The sequence below is a fragment of the Hyposmocoma kahamanoa genome, unplaced genomic scaffold (assembly GCF_003589595.1).
Source record: "Hyposmocoma kahamanoa isolate Upper Pololo Valley unplaced genomic scaffold, ASM358959v1 62, whole genome shotgun sequence".
In the NCBI taxonomy this organism is placed as follows: domain Eukaryota; kingdom Metazoa; phylum Arthropoda; class Insecta; order Lepidoptera; family Cosmopterigidae; genus Hyposmocoma; species Hyposmocoma kahamanoa.
This window is the reverse complement of record NW_020653850.1, coordinates 14,220,797-14,244,958: the sequence shown is the minus strand read 5'-3', so window position 1 is coordinate 14,244,958 and position 24,162 is coordinate 14,220,797. Positions and strand designations below refer to the sequence as shown.

The 24,162-nt window shown below is 35.4% G+C and overlaps 5 protein-coding genes across 7 annotated transcripts in view; 2 read left to right on the top strand and 3 right to left on the bottom strand.

Moving 5' to 3' along the window:
* Positions 1-3,128, bottom strand: part of LOC113229789 (lysine-specific histone demethylase 1A) — a 347,041-nt gene extending 343,913 nt beyond the window's left edge. Inside the window, exons 1-3 of the mRNA XM_026463470.1 lie at positions 3,105-3,128; positions 2,783-3,015; positions 2,408-2,597 (exon numbers count right to left, since the gene is read on the bottom strand). Coding sequence (XP_026319255.1) covers positions 2,408-2,597; positions 2,783-3,015; positions 3,105-3,128 — 447 coding nt within the window. The remainder of the gene's footprint in view (positions 1-2,407; positions 2,598-2,782; positions 3,016-3,104) is intronic.
* A 4,934-nt stretch (positions 3,129-8,062) lies between these two features.
* On the bottom strand, positions 8,063-9,268 carry LOC113229644 (bursicon). Its single transcript, XM_026463314.1, has 4 exons — positions 9,139-9,268; positions 8,865-8,974; positions 8,596-8,721; positions 8,063-8,277 (listed from the first exon to the last, which is right to left on the bottom strand). Exons 1-4 carry the CDS (start codon positions 9,266-9,268, stop codon positions 8,143-8,145), a joined length of 501 nt encoding a protein of 166 aa, XP_026319099.1. The 3' UTR covers positions 8,063-8,142.
* Positions 9,269-9,641: 373 nt separating this feature from the next.
* LOC113229643 (partner of bursicon) lies at positions 9,642-11,035 on the top strand. Its single transcript, XM_026463313.1, has 3 exons — positions 9,642-9,791; positions 9,926-10,050; positions 10,549-11,035. Exons 1-3 carry the CDS (start codon positions 9,674-9,676, stop codon positions 10,717-10,719), a joined length of 414 nt encoding a protein of 137 aa, XP_026319098.1. The 5' UTR covers positions 9,642-9,673; the 3' UTR covers positions 10,720-11,035.
* A 3,294-nt stretch (positions 11,036-14,329) lies between these two features.
* Positions 14,330-17,373, top strand: LOC113229483 (CAAX prenyl protease 1 homolog). Its single transcript, XM_026463086.1, has 2 exons — positions 14,330-14,434; positions 14,991-17,373. The coding sequence occupies exons 1-2, from the start codon at positions 14,345-14,347 to the stop codon at positions 16,224-16,226; spliced, it is 1,326 nt and encodes a 441-aa protein (XP_026318871.1). The 5' UTR covers positions 14,330-14,344; the 3' UTR covers positions 16,227-17,373.
* Positions 17,374-17,669: 296 nt separating this feature from the next.
* On the bottom strand, positions 17,670-21,961 carry LOC113229482 (organic cation transporter protein-like). 3 transcript variants are annotated; one of them, XM_026463083.1, is made up of 9 exons: positions 21,865-21,961; positions 21,075-21,319; positions 20,817-20,996; positions 20,500-20,742; positions 20,214-20,433; positions 19,945-20,110; positions 19,211-19,487; positions 18,772-19,037; positions 17,670-17,985 (listed from the first exon to the last, which is right to left on the bottom strand). In XM_026463083.1, exons 1-9 carry the CDS (start codon positions 21,893-21,895, stop codon positions 17,931-17,933), a joined length of 1,683 nt encoding a protein of 560 aa, XP_026318868.1. In that variant the 5' UTR covers positions 21,896-21,961; the 3' UTR covers positions 17,670-17,930. The 3 variants fall into 3 exon arrangements, with proteins under 3 accessions (XP_026318868.1, XP_026318869.1, XP_026318870.1); XM_026463084.1 differs by having other exon boundaries at positions 20,500-20,730; positions 21,865-21,959; XM_026463085.1 differs by lacking the exon at positions 20,500-20,742 and having other exon boundaries at positions 21,865-21,958.
* Between the last annotated feature and the right edge of the window lie 2,201 nt (positions 21,962-24,162).

The following is a 24,162-nucleotide window of genomic DNA, read 5'->3' as shown; positions in this document are numbered from 1 at the left end:
CCAATTTCATAGAATATGTTAGAATTTATTCGAAAATATTTAAAAAAGTTTGTGTAGCTGCTAAGGTTAAGTTTCACAGCGACATAAATTAGACAATAGATAAATAAATCTAAAACTACTTGGAGCATAATAAATAAAGAGTCAGGCAGGGTTAAACTACACGATAGAGATATAGTTTTAGAATTAGACAGCAAACTTATAAAATCTAAAGATAAAGTAGCCCAAGCTTTTGAATCGTTCTTTTCGGCAATTGCTGTGAACACTACAAAATCATTAAATTCCTCCTCTTCACTTGCTATTGATCTCCTAAAGGAAAATGTTAACGTTTGTGGCAGTTTATTTAATTTTCGTCATGTTAATCCACAAGACATCATAAAAGATTTTAAGTCAATACATGTTAAAAAAACTGAAGATCTCTGGGGCATATCAACTAAAGTTATAGACTCAGTTATTAATCTCATTTCCCCACAGTTAGCTGTAGCTTTCAATAGGTGCGATGACGAAGGTGTTCTTCCCGATTTAATGAAATACAGCAAGGTTATTCCCTTATTCAAAAGCGGTAGGAAAGTTGATCCTAGCAACTATAGGCCCATTTCAATTTTACCAGCTTTAAGTAAAATATTCGAAAAGGTTATGCTAACTCAATTACTGTCCTATTTCGGTAGGAATCATATTTTTCATAGTGAACAATACGGGTTTACTAGTGGTAGATCGACTAGCGATGCGGGGGTAGCGTTACTAAAACACATCTTTGATGCTTGGGAAAGGTCCCAGAACGCTATTGGTGTTTTCTGTGACCTCTCAAAGGCATTTGATTGCGTTGATCATAATACTCTTATTAGGAAGCTGCAACATTACGGTGTAAATGGCAAGGCGTCGAAACTTGTCTCATCATATCTCAACGGTAGAATTCAGAAAGTAGACATAAATGGAGTGACTTCTTTGGGTTCTCCAGTAAAAATGGGTGTACCGCAGGGCTCAATACTTGGACCTTTCTTATTTCTGATTTATATTAATGATCTGCCTTTCTTTGTTAAGGACCATTGCGAAATAGTGTTGTTTGCTGATGACACATCCTTGATTTTTAAAACAGACAGACATGACATTAACTACAACCGTATTAATGATACCCTCTCTAAAGTAGTTTATTGGTTTAATGCTAACAATTTATTGCTTAATGCCAAGAAGACAAAATGTGTTAAATTTGAATTACCTAACGTAAAATCGACTAGTCCAAGCATAGAAATAAACGGAGAAAAGTAGACCTTGTTAATAAAGCAGTCTTCTTGGGAGTGACCTTAGATAGTAAACTTCAGTGGTTTCCACATATCTGTCCAGCAGATTAAGCTCCGCTGCATACGCGGTCCGCAGAATACGTGAGCTTACCGATGTTAGTACTGCTAGACTAGTTTACTTTAGTTACTTCCATAGTATAATGTCCTACGGGATTCTCATGTGGGGTAAAGCGGCAGATATTCAAACCATATTTGTATTGCAAAAACGAGCGATACATTCTGTGTACCGTCTAGGCTCTTGGGTATCTCTCAGAGAAAAGTTTAAGGAGACTGGTATCATGACTGTGGCATCACAGTACATTTACTCAAATATTTTATATGCCCGTAAAAATATACATAATTTCAATAAGAAAGAAGATATCTATAATATTAACCTTAGAGCTAAGTCCAAACTCATGGTACCACGATTTCGTTTAACCAAGGTAAACAACTCTTTTATGGGGAACTGTATACGTTTTTACAATAAGATTCTGGAGCTTATATTAAGTTTATCATTTCCTAAGTTTAAAAACTACATTAAAAATATTTTGATCAAAAAATCATATTACAAAATTGAAGACTACGTGTTAGATAAAGATGTATGGAAAGACGACATGGCTCCAGAATCCACACAAATTTGATTCAAAGTGTATTCCATAGCATTTAAGTTTATTTGAAAAGAGCAATCCCTAGAGTTTCTTGCTCGTTCTTCTCAGGGAGGTCAGCGTAGTGAACGAGCAGTAGCTTAAATGTGACGTTTTCAAGTGTAAATTTATTTTACCTATGGAATAAATAATCTTTGACTTTGACTTTGACTTTGACTTTGAAGAAGAAGTTACATAAATCTGCAACATTACTATAGCTATAGAACATATAGATACACGCAGATCCTGTTTAGCACAAACAATGTCTTACTACCAGTTACATAATAAAATTTACAGTCACATCATGTTGTTGTACTGACCAACAAGTTCTTTTTAGTTGCTAAATGGTGATATCTAGTGATGATTTCTGACAAGAATGTTCCAGTAGTCAGTTGAAGAAAGTTGTTCCTTAAAATTTGCCATAATGACAAAGATTTAAATCTAACTTATCTGTTTCTATATTAAAACCACTGTATAAAAATTACTCACTTCCATTTTTAAAACAGCTTGCTCCTGAGTCAACTGTTTTTTCGGATCTTCAAACCACATCTTGAGAACTCTATTCCTGACCTGTATGAATGTATGGCTCGAGGGTCCTTGGAGATCAGAGAAGCATTCTGCCTCCATAGAAGACATCTTATCGAAAGGCAGTCTTGATTGAAATGCTGCCCCTTCCAAACTGAAAAAAATTCTTGTGTCATTGTTTTGAAAAAGCATAATACAAATTACTTCTTGCACACATAAGGCACTATGCAAATAGACAGGAACAGTCAAGAAGTCCATCAGAAAACTGCTTGATTGTTACTATTTATAAAAGTGCCCAGTTTCTAAACATTTGATGGTTGTATTTATGTAGGTATATACCTGTTAAGCATTTCTTTATAATTGATTTCTTCAATATCTTCAGCTCTAGGCTCCTCGATCACTATTTTACTCTCCTCTTTTTTGGTCTCCTTTCCATCAGCGTTTCGACTCGAAGACGACTCCCTACGACCACCGACAGACGTAGGACTAGAAGATGTGACCTTGCTCTTCTCAGATTGATCAGATTCAGAGTCATCCTGCTTCAATTTCTCATCCAATTCGCGATTTTCAACCTGGAGATCGATAAACATAACCTTCAACATTTTACTACAATTTAGACTACCAGCATGAAAAGTATAAAATAAAGTATTGTTATACATACCTTTGCACGCTTTCTACGACTCATTTTTATGGAATTTCAGATAAAATTTCTAAAGTATTTAGTAAATATTTGGCGAGAGCCAGACTTCGTCAAAACACAACAAAACAAACTATCGTTCAAAAACAGACCGAAACAATCGTTTGACACTTCGTGTCAAATTGACAAAAATTCGACGAAGGATTATTAAACGAAAACTACTTACGAACTATTTCTGAAAAAAGTTGAATACTCAAAATAGACTCCATAGTAGTTTGTGATAGACTCATTTCAAACATTATCTAACCTATGAAAATCTTACAAATTCATCGAGCAGCATTTAAAAAAATGTTGTTCTCGCTACATTGTGCTTAAAGGATGGAGGATAATACTTTCATCCATTGTCAAGCTTAAATCGTAGTCAAAAAATACCTACACATTCTACAAGAGAAGCCAGAAACTTATAAATAGTAGTAGTAGTACTATTTACCTACACATTTCTGAACATAATCAAGTGTTGACCGCGTTTTAAACCATTGTCTGTGTTGCGCCAAAGATTTAAAAAGCCCGTGATGGCCCGACTTGGTATAGATTTAATCATCCACAAGGCTGTGATTATAGGACGTGGAAAGAATGGGGCTGGTTAACATTATTGTAGTTTATGTGACTGTTACATAATGAAAGGCTTAGAATAATAACGCATAGAATGATAGTTTCATAAAAAACGAACTGTCACAATGAGGCAAAAATCAAATTCATGTAGCCGTAAGCAACTTGTATTTACGCTCGTCGGCACGCACACAAGTATACAAATAATGATGCCATGGAATAATATTTCCCTCAAAAGTGGGGAAATTGTATTTTGCTTAACTCATCGTTAAATTAGAGGTGCCTACAGATTTGCTCGATTTTGTCGATCGTTACTGTCGATCAGGTACCTACAGATATGCTCGATTTTGTCGATCGTTACTGTTGATCGACAACGTCAAGTGACAGGAATTTTCAAAAATTTATTTTTGGTAATCCTTATGGAAATGGCATTTATATCTGAATATACGAAGGCGGACACGACTTTTCTCATTTCTAAATCCAAGATGGCGGACACGTCTTTTCGAATAAATGCAATATGGGAATCGTTTTCGAGGTATTCGAGGTGCTCATCACGAATATGGCATTTATTTCTAAATCCAAGATGGCGGACACGACTTTTGAAATAAATGCAATATGGGTATCATTTTCGAGGTATTTGGGGGTGCTCATTACGAATATGGCACTCATTTTTAAATCCAAGATGGCGGGCACGATTTTTCATATAATGGCAAGTTGGGAATCGTTTTCGAGGTATTTGGGGGTGCTCATTAGGAATATAGCACTTATTTCTAAATCCTAGATGGCGGACATGACTTTTCAAATAATAGCAAGTTGGGTGTCGTTTTCGAGGTATTTGGGGGTGCTCATTAAGAACATGGCACTAATTTCTAAATCCAAGATGGCGGGCTCGATTTTTCGAATCGTGGCAACTGGTTTACCAAAAATACATTTTTGAAAATTGTTGTCAACCATCTTGGATTTAGAAATTGATGCTACATTCGTAATAAGCACTCTAAAACTCCTCGAAAACGTCTATAATTCTCAATCGACAATGTCGAGCAAATCTGTAGGCACCTTATTAAATACTACCCAATTCTTATTTAACTCATATATGAACAAAAACCTACAAGCGAGTTTAAGTGCGACTATCGAATTTGAATATATAAATAGCCTGATATTATCTGTGGGTATGTTTATATGAAAAGTACACGATAACTATTAAGAACCTGAACCTGAAAATTATTTATACACGATTTTGGAGAACTGACGATGACTTTTTAGTCAGTGTTAGTTTCCTGAAATAATTTTAGTTAAGAACTTTTGAGTCTGGGCAAGACAATTTTTTTAAATGAGTGCATGATGAACAAGAATAATGATTTTTCACGTGAAACTAATGAAGGCAAATACTAAATATATTTCGTAAAAATAGCTAACGTAAATTCCCTACAATGTTGTTGCGGCGGTGTACATTTGTAGAAATTTTGCAACCGTCGCGATATTGCCTATTTTCAAAAAATTACGTAATATAATTATTTTGAAACAGAATAGCAAAATGGGGAGAAAAACCCCGTTTGCAAAGTATTGCAACATTTTCGTATCTTGTTGCAACGAAATTAATTTTCTGTTTTAGTGAATATTTACATAAAAATACAAGTTGAAACGCGTTACTTCCTTGTGGAATGTGATGTTAGTGTCTATTTTATATTTGTCTGATCTATTTTTAAACCCAATTACCGCACATTTCGTCATTTTTAGCAAAAATTTTTAAGCTGCTCGCGGTGCAACTTGACCTTGAGCATTGACAGCCCGCTCGCTCCTGTAAGCCCATATGCCTCACTTAGCGTGTGCGGGCTAGGTTTCTATGCGTTATTATTCTAAGATGAAAGGCATGAAAATACGAGTGATGGTTTATGAAACGAGCCGACAGGCGAGTTTGATAAAAACATCTCACGAGTGTTTTAATGCCTAATTATATACAGTTACATACACAGTTTTATTTATACACATATTATAAGCTCTCTGTGATGTGTTCAGGAACCGCATGGTATGGTAGGCACGACTGGCGAAATAGCGGCAAATAAAAATTTTTCTCACGCATGTCACACAACCGAAGTTTTTATTTTTAATTCATAGACAAACTAGAATCGGCCCCAACTATCATATCGTTCGATATCAAGTTGTAACGTGTGAAATTGTCAAAATTGTTTTCTATTGACATTTCATTTCGAATAAAACTTCATCTCGACTGAATCAGAATAGAGGTCCAATCAAATTGTTGTGTTTTTCAGAGATGTTCGAAATTTGAATGTATTAATAACATCGAATTCGATGATAATATGAAGCAATAATGGGTCGTTTTCAGATAACCGCCAAAAATGTGTCCCTTTCAATAACTTTTATATTATTACATGAATGCTAAGCATTATTGATTTAATATGATTGCTTGCTTATTTAGTCTGTGTTACAACATAAAAAGACTACTTTACTACGTCACAGTAATAAATAAAAATTAAAAAGTGGGCAATTTCTCATTCATGGGAGCCGGTTCCACATCGCCCTAATTTTAAAAAAGAAAAAAAAATTAAATACTCATGGAAATCGCAATATTTCCCATCGACGATAAACCGTAATAACTTACACGTCCAATGCATACCGTAACTTTCCAATTGATTATAAACAAACATGTTTTCTTGGGAATAGAAAATGTGTTTCAATTTTTCTTATCATTAGTGTCAATTTAACTAAAAGCCTCCTAATAACAAAATTTCATACCGCATCACCTTCACCCTTCGCACACGTGAGAAGGGACTCCTGTCGGATTGTAGTGTACACAGTGAAATAACCTGTGCATCTCCGTTTTGGCAAAAATCTACTTAAATACTAATTTCAGCACTAGTGACTAAATCGTTCTCATTCATGTAAAGCAATCTATCTAAATAAGTATTAAGTAATAGTTTTATAAACTTTATTGTACAACAATTAGACAAAGGGAACTTTAAAATCCATGCACTTTTATAAGGATCTATTATAGCATATTTTACACACTTGATAATTAAAAATGTATCCAAATATCATTATTGTCGCTCTCATTCTTGTCTACTTTTAAGTCAAATAGTTACTTCAAGCCAAACATTTACTTGAAATTAATATAACAATTAGATGGTGATGGTGGTGGTGATGACGTTCGTAACGATGGTGGAGGTGGTGGTAATGATGACGATGATTGTGATGATGATGTGAATGGTAATGATGCTGATGATAATGGTGATCATGATGACTTTGTTGATGGTGGTAATGATGATATATTGATGTACAACAAAGTTTATATGATATTAACAAAATACTTATTTAGATTTATTTATTAATCTATGTGTGAGATAGATAGATGGTTTTACACGGATGAGAAGGAATTTGATACTAGAAGTTATATTAAATATTTGTTACATGTTAAATGTTTTTTTGTGAACGATAAAATGTGTGTTGTAATAATAATTTCTCATTCCTTTGTCGTCTTTCTCATTTACGTTTATGAGAAAATCATTCGTGTTACTGCAATCTCATTCGTGTGACCTAAAATATCGTTTTTTGTTGTATTTAACTTAAATATTTCTGTGATTTTATAATTACTGACATTGCTTGAACTTATTTGTACTTTTAAGACCTTAAGACCAAAAGAAAAAGGGTTTTACAAAAATCACTCAAAAAGTGCCATTGAAATTCGGGAAGTGAAATTCACCCTAATAACATTTTCACAGATTAGATATTTTACATTTTCATGGATAAGAAATTTGTTCTTACAAAGTAGTTTACCTTTAAGCTGGTCTTAATTTGCGGTTTTCGGACAAATTATAAAGAATTTATGACATGTGTGTAGATAAAAGATATTTTTAACCGACTTCAAAAAAATGAGGAGGTTCTCAATTCAACTGTACGTTTTTTTTGTGCGTATGTTAAGCGATAACTCCGGTATTTGTGAACCAATTTTCATGATTATTTTTTGTTGGAAAGAGGGTACCTCCATAGTGGTCACATTTAATTTTGAAGAAAATCATCCACCTCTAAGGGTAGTTGTTCACGCATGATGATTCATTTTTATAAATAGCGCCTAAATTTTATTATAAGGAGCAATTATTTTAATGGTTGATTTTGCTATTTTCCAATTTAAGGCGTTTTTCTCTTTCAATATACTTTGAAGGATGAGAACCGATTTTTATTAGCTCCTGTGTCAAGTCCAGTATAATGGCGAATTAGGGGATGGATCCGGGTTTGCTCACTTTCCGGTAACCGATTTCAATAAAACTTGGTAATTATATGTAATTCCACGTACTTATGAGGTCGGTTTTTTTAGTACTCTGTACTGAGATTATAAATGGTAACATTATTATATACTTGTGGTCAGGGTCATTTATTCAATAAAATCGAACAATCTTCATTATTCCATTAGAAATTTGTTGGGTACTAGAAGCAACGTTTAAAAAGTCTTTCTGAAATGATTGTGTAGTGGGCTGTCTTCGGAATAGCCAGCAAGTTCTTGCGGAATTATAGCACTTTCTTCTACAGTTCCACAAGGACGGCACATGCACTCTAGGGGAGCCTTTGTTGATACCTGAAATCAATTATCGTTATTAATTATTATCAACAGCTATTAAATTTCCAGTTCGGCAGCGACTGCAAGTTTAATAGCTGTCAACATAGGAACTAAATCGGTTAGTCTGATAGAAGTACGGAACTTCGACATCAAGGTCCTTATCTAAAATTGATCAACGAGTCGTTGTTAGTCTGTAAATAAAATACAAGGTAGTTTATTTTTGATAAGGTGACCGCTGTAGTTATTGTAAATGTAGTTACCATAATTATATTAGCCTCCGGGGGCGGGGTCGGGGTATCTACTTGTGAACATCGGTATACACGTATACATACATACCTTTCTAAATCTCTTCTCTTCACTTTTTGCTTTTGGACAAAAAAGAACAACAGTAGCTTCCCTCTCTCCAGATTCTTGACAACAATTACATGTGCGCTCCATTTGCCATATCTTACTGCCAGATACCTAGACAAAACAAAAATTTGGAACAACATCGTACTTGTTTATAGAATGTGTGTTCAGACAAAACTTATGGATACTTGGTTTAAAGCGAAGATAAGACTAAAGTTTGTTCGGCAGAATTTACTTGAATAAGTATTTATTTCTACCTGCACATAGCTGGTGCACTTGCCTATGCAAGCAAATGAAGGTATCGGCTTCGGCACACAACCAGGATGCTGAAGGACGTGTATTACTGGAGTCATCTGACATTCTTGACCTGAGAACATCACAGATCCTATACGTTTTCTGTTCAAACTTCTCTAAACTCGTCTAAGTTTTAAGAACTTTTTGTAAGTACCAAACTATGTGGATCTAATATGTCCAATTAGTCATGCAGAAATTCAGATATAGGTAAAGCTATTTAATCATGTTTAAAATTACCTGGTGGTACATTAATTTCGTGAGCTTTGACGGATTTTTCTTGTACCACACAAACCACTAAAATAGCTAAACTTATCGAAATACATCGTAAACGAGACATTGTATATATTTTTAGTTGCACTTCCACCATCTATGGCTACCTTAACACGGAATGTAAGTTCTGTAAGAAAATATCTTTTATATGGGATAAAATCTTGTCCAAGTTTGAGATCAAAGTTATGTACGGTAGGTGTAACACAGAAAGTCATTTACGGTTCACGTCATCTAATTTGAAATCATGGATGCCCAACGGTTCCGACATGAATAACCCTTTAATTATACATTAATCGCGTCGCCCCTTATTATTTCCTTTGTGCTCAAAACAAGTAAAATCACTTTGCGATCTTACAACCTCCCGTCGTTTCAATATGAATACAACATGTTATCCCTTAAATTCAGTTTGTTAGAGCCTTATAAAAGACGCGATGATAACGTTAAACAAGCCATTCCTAATTTTGTCTTGGGCCTATTAGGATTCAGGACCTAAGATTGCAAAATGGCATTGAATAATAGATTACTTATCTACATTGTAGAAATTGTATTCTTTTTACTTATCTCCTGCTCTGCTGACGACAACTGTGAAACGGTTCCATCTGAAATTCACGTTACTAAAGGTAATTTCATTAGTATCCTGAATTTTGAATTACCATATAGCCACTTAATTTTATAACAATGTCAATCCATGGTTATATAATTATGTAAATCAATCTGAAACTATAAACTGCCAACGAGTAACTTTCATTTACAGAGGAATACGACGATTTGGGGCGATTAGTACGGTCATGTAGCGGTGAAGTCAGTGTCATCAAATGTGAAGGAATGTGCAACAGTCAAGTTCAACCATCCGTTGTAACTTCTACAGGATTTTTGAAGGTATTTTTTTATTGTGATACCAAGTCACGGGACGAACTAGTCGTTAGTAAGCGACACGCCTATCCGTAGCATTTGCAGTGCCACTTTAATCGCAAGGATCTCAAAAGCACAGCCACTGTGCCTGTCACCCTGAGAGATAAGTTGACAAGTCTCATGTGCCTGTAATTTCACTAACCTTACCATTCAAAACGGGAACGCAGTATTTCCCTGGACGAACTCTTTCTTTCTCATAAAGAATGTCTAAGCTTTAAAGAGTACAGAATGTTCTTGACTAAACCGAAAATATTCAAATGAAAAATATATGGTCGTGATCTGTTATAATTTTATATATGATGAATGTGAACGTTATGTCTATTTACATAGAGCGATCCATAAAGTTTCATAAACCTTACGAATGTTCGTTTTCTCAATAAGTAGGTACATAGGTACTGATAAATCAATATAATATCTACTTATGTAGGCACTACTTGTACTCGCTTACAAAACATTTTATTTCAGGAATGTTTCTGTTGTCGAGAAAACTACTTACGTGAACGTATAGTAACACTCACTCATTGCTACGACCCGGATGGTGTACGATTAGAAGATGAAGATAATGCTATCATGGAAATAAAACTTAAGGAACCACACGAGTGCAAATGTTATAAATGTGGTGACTTTAGCCGATAGTACTGGATGAATATTACCAACAAGTGTTAGGTAATTACATGTATAATACACTACACTTTCGACTGTAAAGATATAACCGTTACAAAACTGCATGTCGTTGATGAGCTTAGGTACAATGGCAATTAAGTAGAAAAAAAGTAAAATATAGATATTGTTTATTGTGAACCTAACTGGTCAGGGTCTTGCAAAATATTATAAATATACTACGTGAACAAAAGCATTTGTTATTATTCAGATAAGTACCTATGTAGGAAATGTAACTATTTTTCCGGATTTAAATCGCGTATATTTGATTTTTGAAACTAACCGACGTTTCGGGCCCTTTACAGGTCCCATGGTCACGGTTGACCGCGACCATGATGAATATACGCAATTTAAATCCGGAAAAATAGTTTCATTTCCTATGTGTAACAATCGCGAAAACCTAAGAACTCGATAAGTACCTATGTAATAAATATATTTTGTGTAATATCTAACTGATCCCCAGTCCTAAGGTTGTATATTGCGAGGTGATAGTGTTTAGTCACTCACTACACGATATTGAAACTTCTTATCATATCCATGGCATACACTATAATGCAAGCTTGCATCGTAGTGAAAGGATTTGCCAATGAGTGTTCCTTATGATTTGCCAATCGGCGTAAAGTACTCGGCCGATTGTTGCTCAGGGTGCGTGCGTGTGTCGTGCGAGGAAGTTCTTTTCGTGCACCCCGCGATATTAAGTAGGTTTAGTTCGTTTGTTTAGCCAGTACATTATTAGGAACTTTTTACATGCCAATATTGTAGGACTTATGATCGACAAAATTACTTTTCTCAAAATGTCTTTTTTGCTGACATTATGTAATTGGTTAATATTATTATCATGAAATGGTTACGTGACTGTCCGTAGTCACCAGCTATAATCGTGGTAATCAGTATAATCACGTACCGTGACCTTTAGGACCTATTTGTGGAATACCGAGCTTATTTTCCTAAATATGATTCAAAGACAAACACATTCTTAACTTTTAATCTTGTGAATTTCTTGAAAATTTGTTTCATTTTATTAGGTCGTTTTTTTAAACTGTTAGGTATTGTACCTACTTCGTAAAACATTGACTGCTGACTTTTTTCTTAATAATTCTATAAAGCTACTTTCGCATAAAGATTATCAACCTTAGAATTAAGTGCCAATGCGTAAAAGTGTTTAAATTAGTTGTTTGAACTATACAAACGGCACGTGTGTTACCGAAACGGCTCACTCTTTTGTCCTATTGTATTCTATCCGCTCGCGCGATGCGCTCCTCCTACCGCAAAATGGCGGCTATTTGGTTTCGCAAATTAGAAAAGCATTCAGTTTAAATACAAGTTTTTATAAATAAAAATTATTATTCTGCATTGCTAAATAAATACCCTCCGTACTACCAACAAAAACATCTCAAATAAAATGCAGTAATACACCACAAATCCTGCACTTAAAAAGCACTAATGAAATTTTTGGTGTACTTGGATAAATATGATAATATTCCGATTGAGTGGTTCTCACGTTTACCATGAAATTACTCCTTAAAGTATAGTTTATAAACATTTATATTCAGGGTAAACTTAAAAAACGCTACTTACGGTACGTTTTCAATAAATAAACACCGAAATCACCAGCCCAAACAATAACACACACGATTGTCGTGACGTATTTTTGAAGTTGATTATTTTTTTAAATGACAGGCATTAAAAACTTTATGGTTTGCTAGAGTAGTTACGGAAATAGCAATTAATATTAGTTCTTTTACCTGTTATAACTTCGATATCCGATAAATCGGTATAAAATCATCACCGGCACCTCTAGGTATGGTATGCGTCTACGGCTGCATGTATCGCGTGAGCGGCTAAAGATGAAGCGATAAGACGAATCGGTGCAAACAAAATTTCGCCAACTGTACTTGCAAGCTATAAACCGACCCATTCACTACCAGTATGGCAGTCCGCCGCCCGCAAAGGCAGGAGACTACTCACACACTATCCTGCGTACGGCCTACGTATGGAGTCTTTCGCACGCATTGCAGGATTGCAAGATGGCTTGCGTTGTGACTACATTCATAGTGTTGCATTACGAGGCGCACGGCAAGGCGGACTGCAATGCAGGATAATGAATGCCCCCTAGAGTAAAGATGTTTCGCCTTCATGCTGTTTTACGGTTACAACAATTTTAATATTTTTTCCCGAAATTCGATTAGGCTTATATATTCTAGTCACTACGAAACGGTGCGGCGACGGCGACGCACGGCAACCCTTTTGAGAATTGTCTAAGGCTTCCTTTCCACCAGAGATGTGCGAGGTAGCGAGGCGATAGAGGATGTGAGGATGCGTTACGGACCCTTTTCAGTTATGCACGGCCGAGGTACGGTGTGGTGGAGTTAGCGTTGGCGATGAGTCAGTTAGTGTCATCCTTTCAGTAATATACAGTGTATTCAGTAATATTATTTGAAATAAGACTAAAAAAAATTTAATTTGCATATTATTTTTAATTTTTTCATGAGTACTTTTGGTGCGTTGTAAATACTTTCTTTATTATTATTATTATTTATTACGCTGTTGTGTTTATGTTTAGTTATTCCACTTAAATTGTTTTCTTATGTAGTTTTAAGCTGACAGCCTTGTAACCAAATCTCAATAAACTTAAAAAAAATTCAATTTCACATTGACATTACTTTTTTTAAGGCGCATTTCTTATCTTTGCGGATCGTCATTCACGTCATTCATTCGAATCAAGTTGCAATATTAGAGGTGTCCACTTAAAAAATATATCGATGTAAAACATCGAAACCTTGTATCGATGTACGTATTTCGATGCATCGCTTAAAAACATTGACGTTTTTCCAACATCGAATACTTTTTTTTCTTAGCATAATAGTGAACGTAGAGTAATATTTTACCAACAGAGTGTCGATGTCGCTGTAGTGACGTGTTTAATTTGATATGATATGATGATACTGTGTGTTAGTGTAGTAGCACTAATCAAGAGAAGCCAGGAACTTAAAAAATAATATTGCATCGGTAAAACATACATTTACAAGTGAAAAAAACTGCAAATTACTAAACTAGAAATGTTTTTACGCAATAATAATTCCTTGTAGGTTTCGAGTTCTTAGGTTTTCGCGATTGTTACACATAGGAAATGAAACTATTTTTCCGGATTTAAATCGCGTATATTTGTTTTTTCAAACAAACCGACGTTTCGGGCCCTTTACAGGTCCCATGGTCACGGTTGACTGTCCTTGTAGGTTGTTTTTTTGCGATTAAGTAAACTTTCTAAAATATACAAATACGTTCGATACATATTGAATTATTCATAAATGACTTACAATATTAAATTGAAACACAGAGGCACGCCAGTGTTAGTGTCTTCTATGATTCAATGTTTTTATTAAGAACATCGATGCATCGAATAGAATTTCTTCTTCTCAAAACATCGTATCAATCCGATGTATCGTACGATAAACATCGAATCAATTCGATACATCGATGTTTAACGAATATCCCTATGCAACATCTTTCTATTCTATTAATTTGTGAACCATTGGTGTCACATAAACTTTTTTGTTTTTTGTAAATGTAATTAATCTGTAATCATTTACAACAATACAACATGACATTCGACGAAGATTGTATCCTGTATTTAATATTGGCATTTTCATGGACAGAATTTCTGTGGGAGTTTTATCTATCGTTCCGGCAGGTAGGTGTTCAATTCAATTTAGGTTATTTTTTACTTAGATTGCCATAAAATTCCATTATCACTTGTTATCACTTATTAGGGAGTGTAATTTTTGCCGGTAGAATAGAAGTCATATCTGATATTAGTTAAAGTATTCCGATATTACTACTTGTTTGTCCACGAGAACTACATGTCACTAGTAATTAAAATAACAAGATAAAATTGTACACTCGGTGATCTTCGTCCTATTGTTATCAGTGAAACACAGACCGTAGACAATTTCACCTACGAACTCGCTTAATATGCTCGTAGCTCCGTTGATGCTTTGTATGGTATGGTCAGTTGTTAACTGCCGACGCAAAAAAGGCAGTTATCAAGTTTGAAGCCTTTGTCTGGCTATATGTATGTCTACCTGTGGCATTGTAGCTCGCAACCGATTGATTTAATTAGGATTGTTCTTAGCCATCTTTGATGAACTGCTATTTAAAGATGTTCATCGCAGATGACTAAAGTTGTATAAAGATCATCAACTCTATTAGAATATACTATTAATAAATTTTACTTTATCACTTTACAGCTCAAGATTTATAAGACTAACACCACTATCCCAAAAGACTTGAATGAAATGCTCAATGAAGAATCTTTCAAGAAAGCCAGACTTTATGGTATTGACAAGTCACAGTTCAAAATGAGTAAAGAATTGTTCAATATTACAATGATGTCTCTGATCCTTTTCAATAGATGGATATATGTGGGGTGGAGTGTATCTATAAATTTTGCAGCTCAGTTCAATATTGCTCCAGACAGAGAGATAGTGATAAGTTGCTTTTTTATGACATTTGTTACACTGTTCAATTTTGTGGTAAATCTGCCATTCACAATTTATGGAACTTTTGTTTTAGAACAAAAACATGGATTCAATAAGCAAACTCCAGGATTTTTTGTTAAAGACCAATTGAAATCATTGTTGCTCAGCCTTATTATCACATTGCCAATCATTGCAATAGCTATCTATATTATAATGTTAGGTGGGAACATGTTTGTTGTATATCTGTGGTTATTCACCACTGTAGCTACACTTATCCTCCTTACCTTGTACCCAACAGTGATAGCACCTTTGTTTGATAAGTTTGTTCCATTACCTGATGGTAATCTCAGAGAAGGCATTCAGAATCTGGCCTCAAAATTAAACTTCTCTCTATCTCAGATTTATATTGTTGAAGGATCAAAACGGTCAGCTCACAGCAATGCATATTTTAGTGGCCTATTTGGTGCTAAGAGGATTGTTTTGTTTGATACCTTGATAGAAAAGTATGATGAAGAGAAAAAAGTTACCACTGGGTGCAGTGACAATGAAATATTAGGTGTTCTTGCACATGAACTGGGGCATTGGAAATGCAGTCATATTTACAAGTCAATAGTATTGACAGAAATTAATCTTCTGCTTCTTTTCACAGCTTTTGGATTTTTATTCAAGTACCCAATGTTGTATAAAGCTCTGGGATTTTATGACTCTCAGCCTGTTATAATTGGACTTATAGTAGTACTGCAGATGATCCTCGCACCATATAATTCAATTCTGTCTTTCTTTGCCACTGCTCTTTCTAGAAAGTTTGAATTTGAAGCTGATAATTTTGCAGTTGCCTTAAGTTATTCAAGAGAATTAAAATCAGCACTCATTAAGTTAGGTAAAGATAATTTAGATTACCCTATTTATGATAAGCTGTACTCAGCATGGTATCACTCTCACCCAACTTTATTACACAGAATTGAGAATATTCAGAGTAAAATTTCAGATAATAAAGTAGATTAAGGAATTTTATTATTATTATTATTCCACATTTGTATGTTAATGCTAACAGTACAACATTTAGATGTTACTTTTATACATGATAGTGTAGATGTTTTAGTCCAGTTTTACCAGTTGTAACTATAATATACTATGCATTTGTAATTGCGCATTTATAGTTAAGACACTGAATAGTCAAAGAATACCCATATACATTGCATAATATTTTTGAAACAAAACATTAAAATTATTAAAACATTCTTTGTTTAACATATTTTCATACAATGTAAAAAATTTGCGACTAATCCTTGTCTATTATTATGTAAATATTGATAAATTTGTATCGTAACGGGATTTTACAAACCACCATTAAGGTCGAGAAACACTCACCTGGCGAATATAGTTCATCTCAATTTGTGATCAGTACGGCTAGCAAGATTGGACGCGACTTCAGCGCAGTAGCGGATTTGCAGTCCTGGCCGCCCGAGGCCCCAGGTCATGTAGTCCGTACCAGCCACCCCTTTCTCAGCACTCATCATGTACACAATGAATTTACTTTTTTACCAACTTTTATCGAAATCGATTCAGAAATTTAGTTAACTATTATAGCTGCATTCTGTCTGTTGGTGGAAACCGCATGAAAATTGGTTCAGTACTTTTGAGTTTATCGCGATCATACAGACAGACAGATGTGGTAATGATAATACGTAGTGATTTAGTGATTATACATTACATTATAGATATTTAACATATCTATATTTTATATATAAAATGTACTAAAATGATTTCGGAACACTATTGTTATACGATGCGGTGCAGTACGGCCCGCCATAATATGCGTGAGCCTATATAATATTTAGGCACTTTGAGTTATTTCTTGTTTATCATCAGTGAATTTGTTGTCACGATTGGCCGCTCTAGGCCCGGGCCTACTGGGTCTTAGGACAATCAAAAAAAGGACAAAAAAGAGATCTCTCGCTTGATGTCGGTCTCGCTCAAGCCCTACTGATGCAATTTACAATTTGTACTATTACTTTTTTATACGAAAATTATTCGTAATAATGCGTAGTGAGTATCTTAACATCCTGCTGGAATCTCGTTATTGGTACATACCATCACTTTGTCTAATCGAAAATGTTTCTTGATACCGAAATAAAAAAATTAAACAAAAGAAAATAATACATTATTATCTTGATCAAAAATGTTTTCGTGGCGTCTGTCATGCGCCCTCGAAACCTTACCTGTTTTGACTAGACTATGAAGTGTAGATTCTAATTTTAATGTAAAAATGTAAATAACAGCTGCACATATAATTAAAAACAAAATTTACCAAAGATGACATTGTTAATTAACATTGAATGCTTATTAATCAGCAACGTAATGTGCTTCATATAAATCGTGCTTCTAACACCTGCTTTATCAGTAATTGGGAACGTGCTCCGATACTAATGGAAGACCAATTTCGAACGAGTCTGATGACGTCGTCGTCAAAATGCCGTAGATTAGTTATGTAGGTATGTAAGCCTTAATGATGATGACGTTATATGATATTTACGCAAAGTTGCTGATCCATATTATGGTGCTTGCCCGAAACTAAAAGCATCATAGATATTGTGTCATTTGTTAACAAATCAAATTCCTGCTTCACAAGAAAACGCCACAACTAAATTAGAGAATAAAATTGTATTTACGAGATTTTAATAATCTGTTATTAAACCATTTTATACATCACGATCGCGATGGTCTTTTTTTCGACTTCCTTACTTTTGCAGACGCGGACTTCCTGGAAAAAAAACATTTTCTATAAAATAACACTATTCCAAGTAATAAGCAGCTGGCCTAAAGTTTGAATAATTGTTCTTTGAATAGATTAAGTGTGCGTGGTGATTGCACTGGGCACATTCCATACAATAACTTACTTTTGTGATAAGTACTACACCAATTAGTATTGTAATGATTGTGAGGTCATTTATTATTTAGTTAATGTATTATGTTTTGTAAAAAGTCATGGAATAAAAGTTGTTTATGATGTTAGTGTTTTACAAATAGATCTGTATAATTTAATCTTAATTGAAGGAGCTTTACCCGTAATCTTTAGTTATTAATGTCAGTCTGTGCAAGATCTTGGTTTCATTCAAGAAAGGAACGATGAAACTGTTACATTAGCCAGTCTGTCTTTATACACATATATAATTTATTTAGTTTTATTAATTAGTAATATAAGTTTGACTGTAATTGAATATCCGTGGTTGCCTATTGGTTAGACAAACGGCCTCTCAAACAGAGACCGTAGGTTCGAATTCGAGCTCGCACCTTTGAGTTTTTTGGAATTCTTTGATGTGCGAAATTTACCATGACCTTTTCGGTTACGGTTCACAACACTCGGAAAAGGTGTGGAAGTCTCCAACCCGCATTAGGCCACCGTGTCGGAATATCGGCATAAACTCTCGCCTGAGAAGAGACCCGTGCCCAGCAGTGGAAAGTATTAATGGGTTGACGATGTGTTAGTGAAAATTCTCATCACGAACTTCTTAATACTTGTTAAATTGAAGCGTGCGGGTTGACTTACTTAAAAATTTGTTCAGCTTCTTCCAACGTATCCGGTAGAGGTTTACCTTTAGTTTCAGGCAATGGATAAAGTAGAAACATTTGGGCAAACGTCGTAGTAGCTATAAACATCAAGGGGAAATTTACTACAGTGCTGTCCAAGCTAAGAACGAAAGGTGCTATCATGGAACCGATACGAGCAAATGTCGTCACTCCTCCGACTCCCACGTTGCGACCAAGGGTTGGATACAACTCTCCAGTGTATAAGTAGAGTGTTGGTACAGACGCCTGTAAATTATAAATTGACGATAGATTGGCTTTACGGCTTATTAGACGTACCTAATCAGAATTACTTACCAAGTAAGTTATAAATAGCTACATATACAAACGAGGCGTAAATTGATATCTTAAAGGAATAAATGGTAGTGTTATTCTCAGACCGCAACCGTTTGTTGACTTACCGCCATTGACGCAAATCCTATTCCCGCGAACAATAGCCTCGGCCAATCTTGGGGGCACAAGTCTCGTGGTATCAACAATAGAGCTATGAAACACAGCCCTGTAAAGAATTGGAATATCCATAATGTTGTTCTCCGGCCTACTCTCGTGATTATTAAGACGCAGATTATAGGTCCAGGAGTTGAGACAATTCCCGTTAGTGCTACTGTAATGAATATATTTCCACCAATATCGCCGAGAAATTGTACGAATGTATAAAATGCGATTCCTGTGAAAAGCCTGAAATGAAATGTAATTTTTGAGATTATTTTCTTGTTACGTATGTACATATAAAAACAAATTTTTGGTTTATTTAAAGGCATTAAAAAAAATCAACTTTAAAATCAGCTGTCGTCAAGCAGCAAATAAACGTGTAGGTACATTAGTTGATATTTATTCAGCCTTTTTTTTTAGAACACCAAGTGACGAGGCGAACATGTCGTGCGCCTGTCTGATGGTAAGCGACATGCCTGTCTATAACAGTTGCAGTGCCACTCAGAGCTTTAAAACGCGAAGATCTGAGGGTCACTGCAATCCGCCCGTCACCCTGAGAAATGAATTGATAAGTATTTTGTGCCTTAAATTTCACCAGCACTCATAAGTAGGTACACTTCAAAACCGGAATGCAATAATGCTCACATTACTGTTTGAAGATATCTATAATAGAACGTGGAACGTTATAACATTTCCGATTTACCAGTTAATAGACAATAGGATAGTTGTGAGCCTCATGTTCCGCGATTTCAAGAATTTGGAGAATCCTGGAGGCTTCTTATTATCCGTTCGAGTAGTTGGAATCAAGCGCTTAATTTGGTCTGTACTCCAGTACCTGTTATTTTTTGCAGCAGCCTTTTTCAAGACTTCTAAAATTAATGGCCATATTTTAGTAATATTACATAGATAAATTAAATAAACAGTAATTTTCATAAGTACTTACCTACTGAATGTAGGTACCCTCCCACTTACCTGCGGCTTGGTTAATTTGCCCGTTGGCTATTAACCATCTAGGTGATTCGGGAATGCAAAACCAGTACAAAATATACAACGATGAACAAGTAGCCAAGCCAAATTCGAGTTTTCTCCAGTCCCTTAACCAATATGCAAGAAATGCCATCACTGTATTGCCCAAACCGAACGGCAATTGATAAAGCACTGGGACCGTCATACGCCACTTGCCGCTCACTGTCTAAAATATTATTATATTTTATTTGTACTATCCATATATAATTTAAACTTAACGAACCTTTCTTACCTCCATACATAGAACGAAGGATATTATCGTTATGCCGCCTGACGCAAGCGCCAAAATGAACCAATTTGCCAGAAAATACCAATACCAAGGTAAGACGCTTGCCACATAGCTCGTGCAAGATTGAATTAAAATCGCTACCATGAGCGGGGTTTTGCGCCCACATTTATCCGCCAATCTCCCAAACAATATTCCTCCTAAAAGAACTCCCGTCATCATAACAAATTGAGTAAGCTGAAATTTACCCTAAGATATGTTAGTTATGTGGTCGAAATAGACAAAAGTTTGGTTACAGATCATGAATCATTTCAGGTACATACGTGAATCAACCAACGTCTGTTGCATACTAGGCCCCAATCAGAAGTCATCGTTCTTTGGAATAAAGATGTATCATAAACAAAATTTGTACAAGCTACCAGCGGTATCATACTTTTATCCATGTCACGAGCAGCAGCCAACAATGCCGGGTCATAAATTAAACAAGGAAACTCTTCAATTTTCTGCAAGTAACTTAGGTTGTTTACGAGTGTTATGTCGCATTTACAACATAAAAATATTCAGTATCCACGATAACTCACAGGTGCACAAATATCCCTCCATTCATTGTCGGAGATGTCATCGAACTCTGTCGGTTTAGCGCACCAAAAGTCTTGGGTAGGGGCCATAAATATTATATTCAATTGGTACCAGGCGTTACTTAGTTTCAGAAGGGACATTAAAAAACTTATTTGCAGTTGCCACCTTCCAAAATCTCCAACTACTTTAGAAGTCACATCTTCTTTCTCGAGATTAATTTTTTGATTACTACTTCCACTCCTACTGTCTGTAAATGATTTGAGACATTAATTGTGATTGCTTACCGTGTACATGTACTGTATTTTTTATAAAACAATTTTAAATTACATAAGATAAGGTACATCTAGAAACTTCTTCATCGCTTGCATAACTATTCAATAAAATTCCTTTCAAGTTTTGGTGCGAGTCCCTGATATTTGAATAAAACGAAGGCATTTTGTCCTATTATCTTACAACAATAAATTGTGTAATAATAGTAACTTCTTGGTTTTTAGAAGGTTTTTAGCGTTCTTGTTATTTCGGCTTCATTTGGCCAGTGTGTTCTATCTTGTCAAACATCTTAGTCAACTAGGGTATTCAACATTTTATAGAGATTTTGCATATTTTACTTATAGGATGGAAAAAAAAAACTTTGTTACTTTCTTTTTTCCATCCTCTGAGATTTTGACAGCCACAAAAAAATCACTAAATATTTAAAATTTTAACTGTAGTATCAACTTAGAGGATGGGGAAAAAAGTAAATCAATAAATTCGAGAGGAAACATGATATCATTGTATAAAACAGTCACTTACCCAAAACTGTTTCCTCCAATTCAATTTCCATTGCAAAGTTAAATAAATCAATTAATGTTGAAATAGGCACTATGATAAGTACCCGTAAGCACTAAGAAACTAATAAGTAAATATTAGTTCTGTTTACTTAAAAAAATATTTTACATTTTGTTTTTGCCAGAGGTAAGTACCGTAATCGCAGGTAAACTGAGTCTAATTGAGCGACTTCGGTATACTAACCGGTAAGACTGTAAAGGGGTGGAACTTCCTACACTTTCACTACAGGTAGAAGTACCTACATACGTAACTAGGAATCTAGACATCATTCCAAACATCACCTAATCCAACCATAACCTAATTAGCTAGTGTCGTAACTAGTTTTAAACTTTCAAACCAAAGAGATATTTTCTTATAACGCAAAGTATGTACAACATGTCAAGCCTAAGAGAAATCACCTAAGTAAGTACCTATTCTATATGCCATCACTCGCCGTTGTTGTTGTCGTAAAGGAAATAGGTAATACGGTAGAAACGATCAAAAGTAAGAGTACATACTTACCTACTTTTCTATCTTCACAGTGTGAATAATTGTATGTTATTAATGTTATTAAGTTATTTACTTTATTTTCACCGGCGCGCGCCTCACGCTAAAAAAAATATATGTATGAGTATAAATATTATAAATACAAATATTGAAACCATGTAGGTTTTCCCAAAATTGTGTTACTATAGTTTCAATAGAATTCTATAAGGGAAAGCTCATAAGCCATCCCATCCTATAGTGGCAGTAGAGCTCCTTGTGAAAGAGTTCGTTCAGGGAAGTACTGCCTCCGTACCTATTTCTGATAGGTAGAATTATTACCGTAGTAAACAAACAATCTATAAGTACCTTAGGGTTTCTTAGCTTAGGGTCGTATTCTAGAACTCTACTCAATGCTCAAGTCAGGATTGCAATGGAAACACAAGCACTGGAAATACGACCCTAATGGCAGGGACTTGAGTATGTTTTCTGGAATACGACTCTAGGGGCAGTGTTGGGCAAAATTTAATTGTTCTGGCAATTAAAGATTGACAATTAATTAATTGTCAATTGCGAAACAGCAATTAACGATTGATCAAACTAACAATTGATCAATCGTTAATCGCAAATATCTACAATTAACAATTAATCAATTTTCAATCTTTTCAATGTTTTTAATTAACAATTAACAATTAAAACTGACAATTATGATAAATTTATAGGGTATATTGGGGTGAGTTAGGGCGTTGGTTATGGGGGACCGGTTGGGGGGCCCGGTTGGGGGCCCGGTTGGGGCCCGGTTGGGGGCCCATTTCGGGGCCCGGTTGGGGTCCCCGGTTATGCCGTCAACCGGGCAATCCAGCCGGGGACCCCAACCGGATTCCAACAGGCCCCCCGTCTGGGGCCCCAACCGGGCCACCCAACCGGGCCCCCCAACCGGCCCTATAACCGGGGACCCCAACCGGGGCCTCCAACCGCGCCCCAAACCGGCCCCCCAGCCGGGCCCCAAACCGGCCTCCCAGCCGGGCCAACAACTGGCCCCCCGACCGGCCGGAATTGATTTTAATTGCAAATTTAATTGCAATTAAAATCAATTCAATTGAAATCAATTGCAATTAAAATCAATTGCAAGTAAATTAATTAATTAATTGCAATTGATTTCAATTGAATTGATTTTTTAATCTGATTGAATTATTGAATGAAATTTAATTGATTAACGCCCAACACTGCCAGGGTCGTATTCCAGAACTCTACTCAAAACTCGAGTCAGGACTTGAGTATTGCAGTGAGCACTGAAAATCATACTCAAGCCCTTGCCATTAGGGTCGTATTTCCAGTGCTTGAAATCATACTCGAGTCTGCTCAAATCCTGACTTGAGCATTGAGTACAGTTCTGGAATACGATCCTAAGGGTCGTATTCTAGAACTCTACTCAATGCTCAAGTCAGGATTTGAGAATGGTTTACAGCACTCGAAATCATACTCAAGTCCCTGCCATTAGGGTCGTATTTCCAGTGCTTGTGTTGCCAGGGCAATCCTGACTTGAGCATTGAATAGAGTTCTAGAATACGACCCTCATAGATCGGTTAATTCCACAGACCACATAAATTTCTTTCTTTCGTGGTTAATTCCGTATTGTTTATTTCCAGGAAATTAATTCTTTCAAATTTTCCCGGGTATTTTTTTTGTTTTTTGTGGCTTAAGGAACTTCATATAGAGATAAAATATAGTCCGACAGAGACAAAACCATAGGCCAATGCTATTTGTTTTCCTTATCGTAACTATTTCATAACGCTAAAA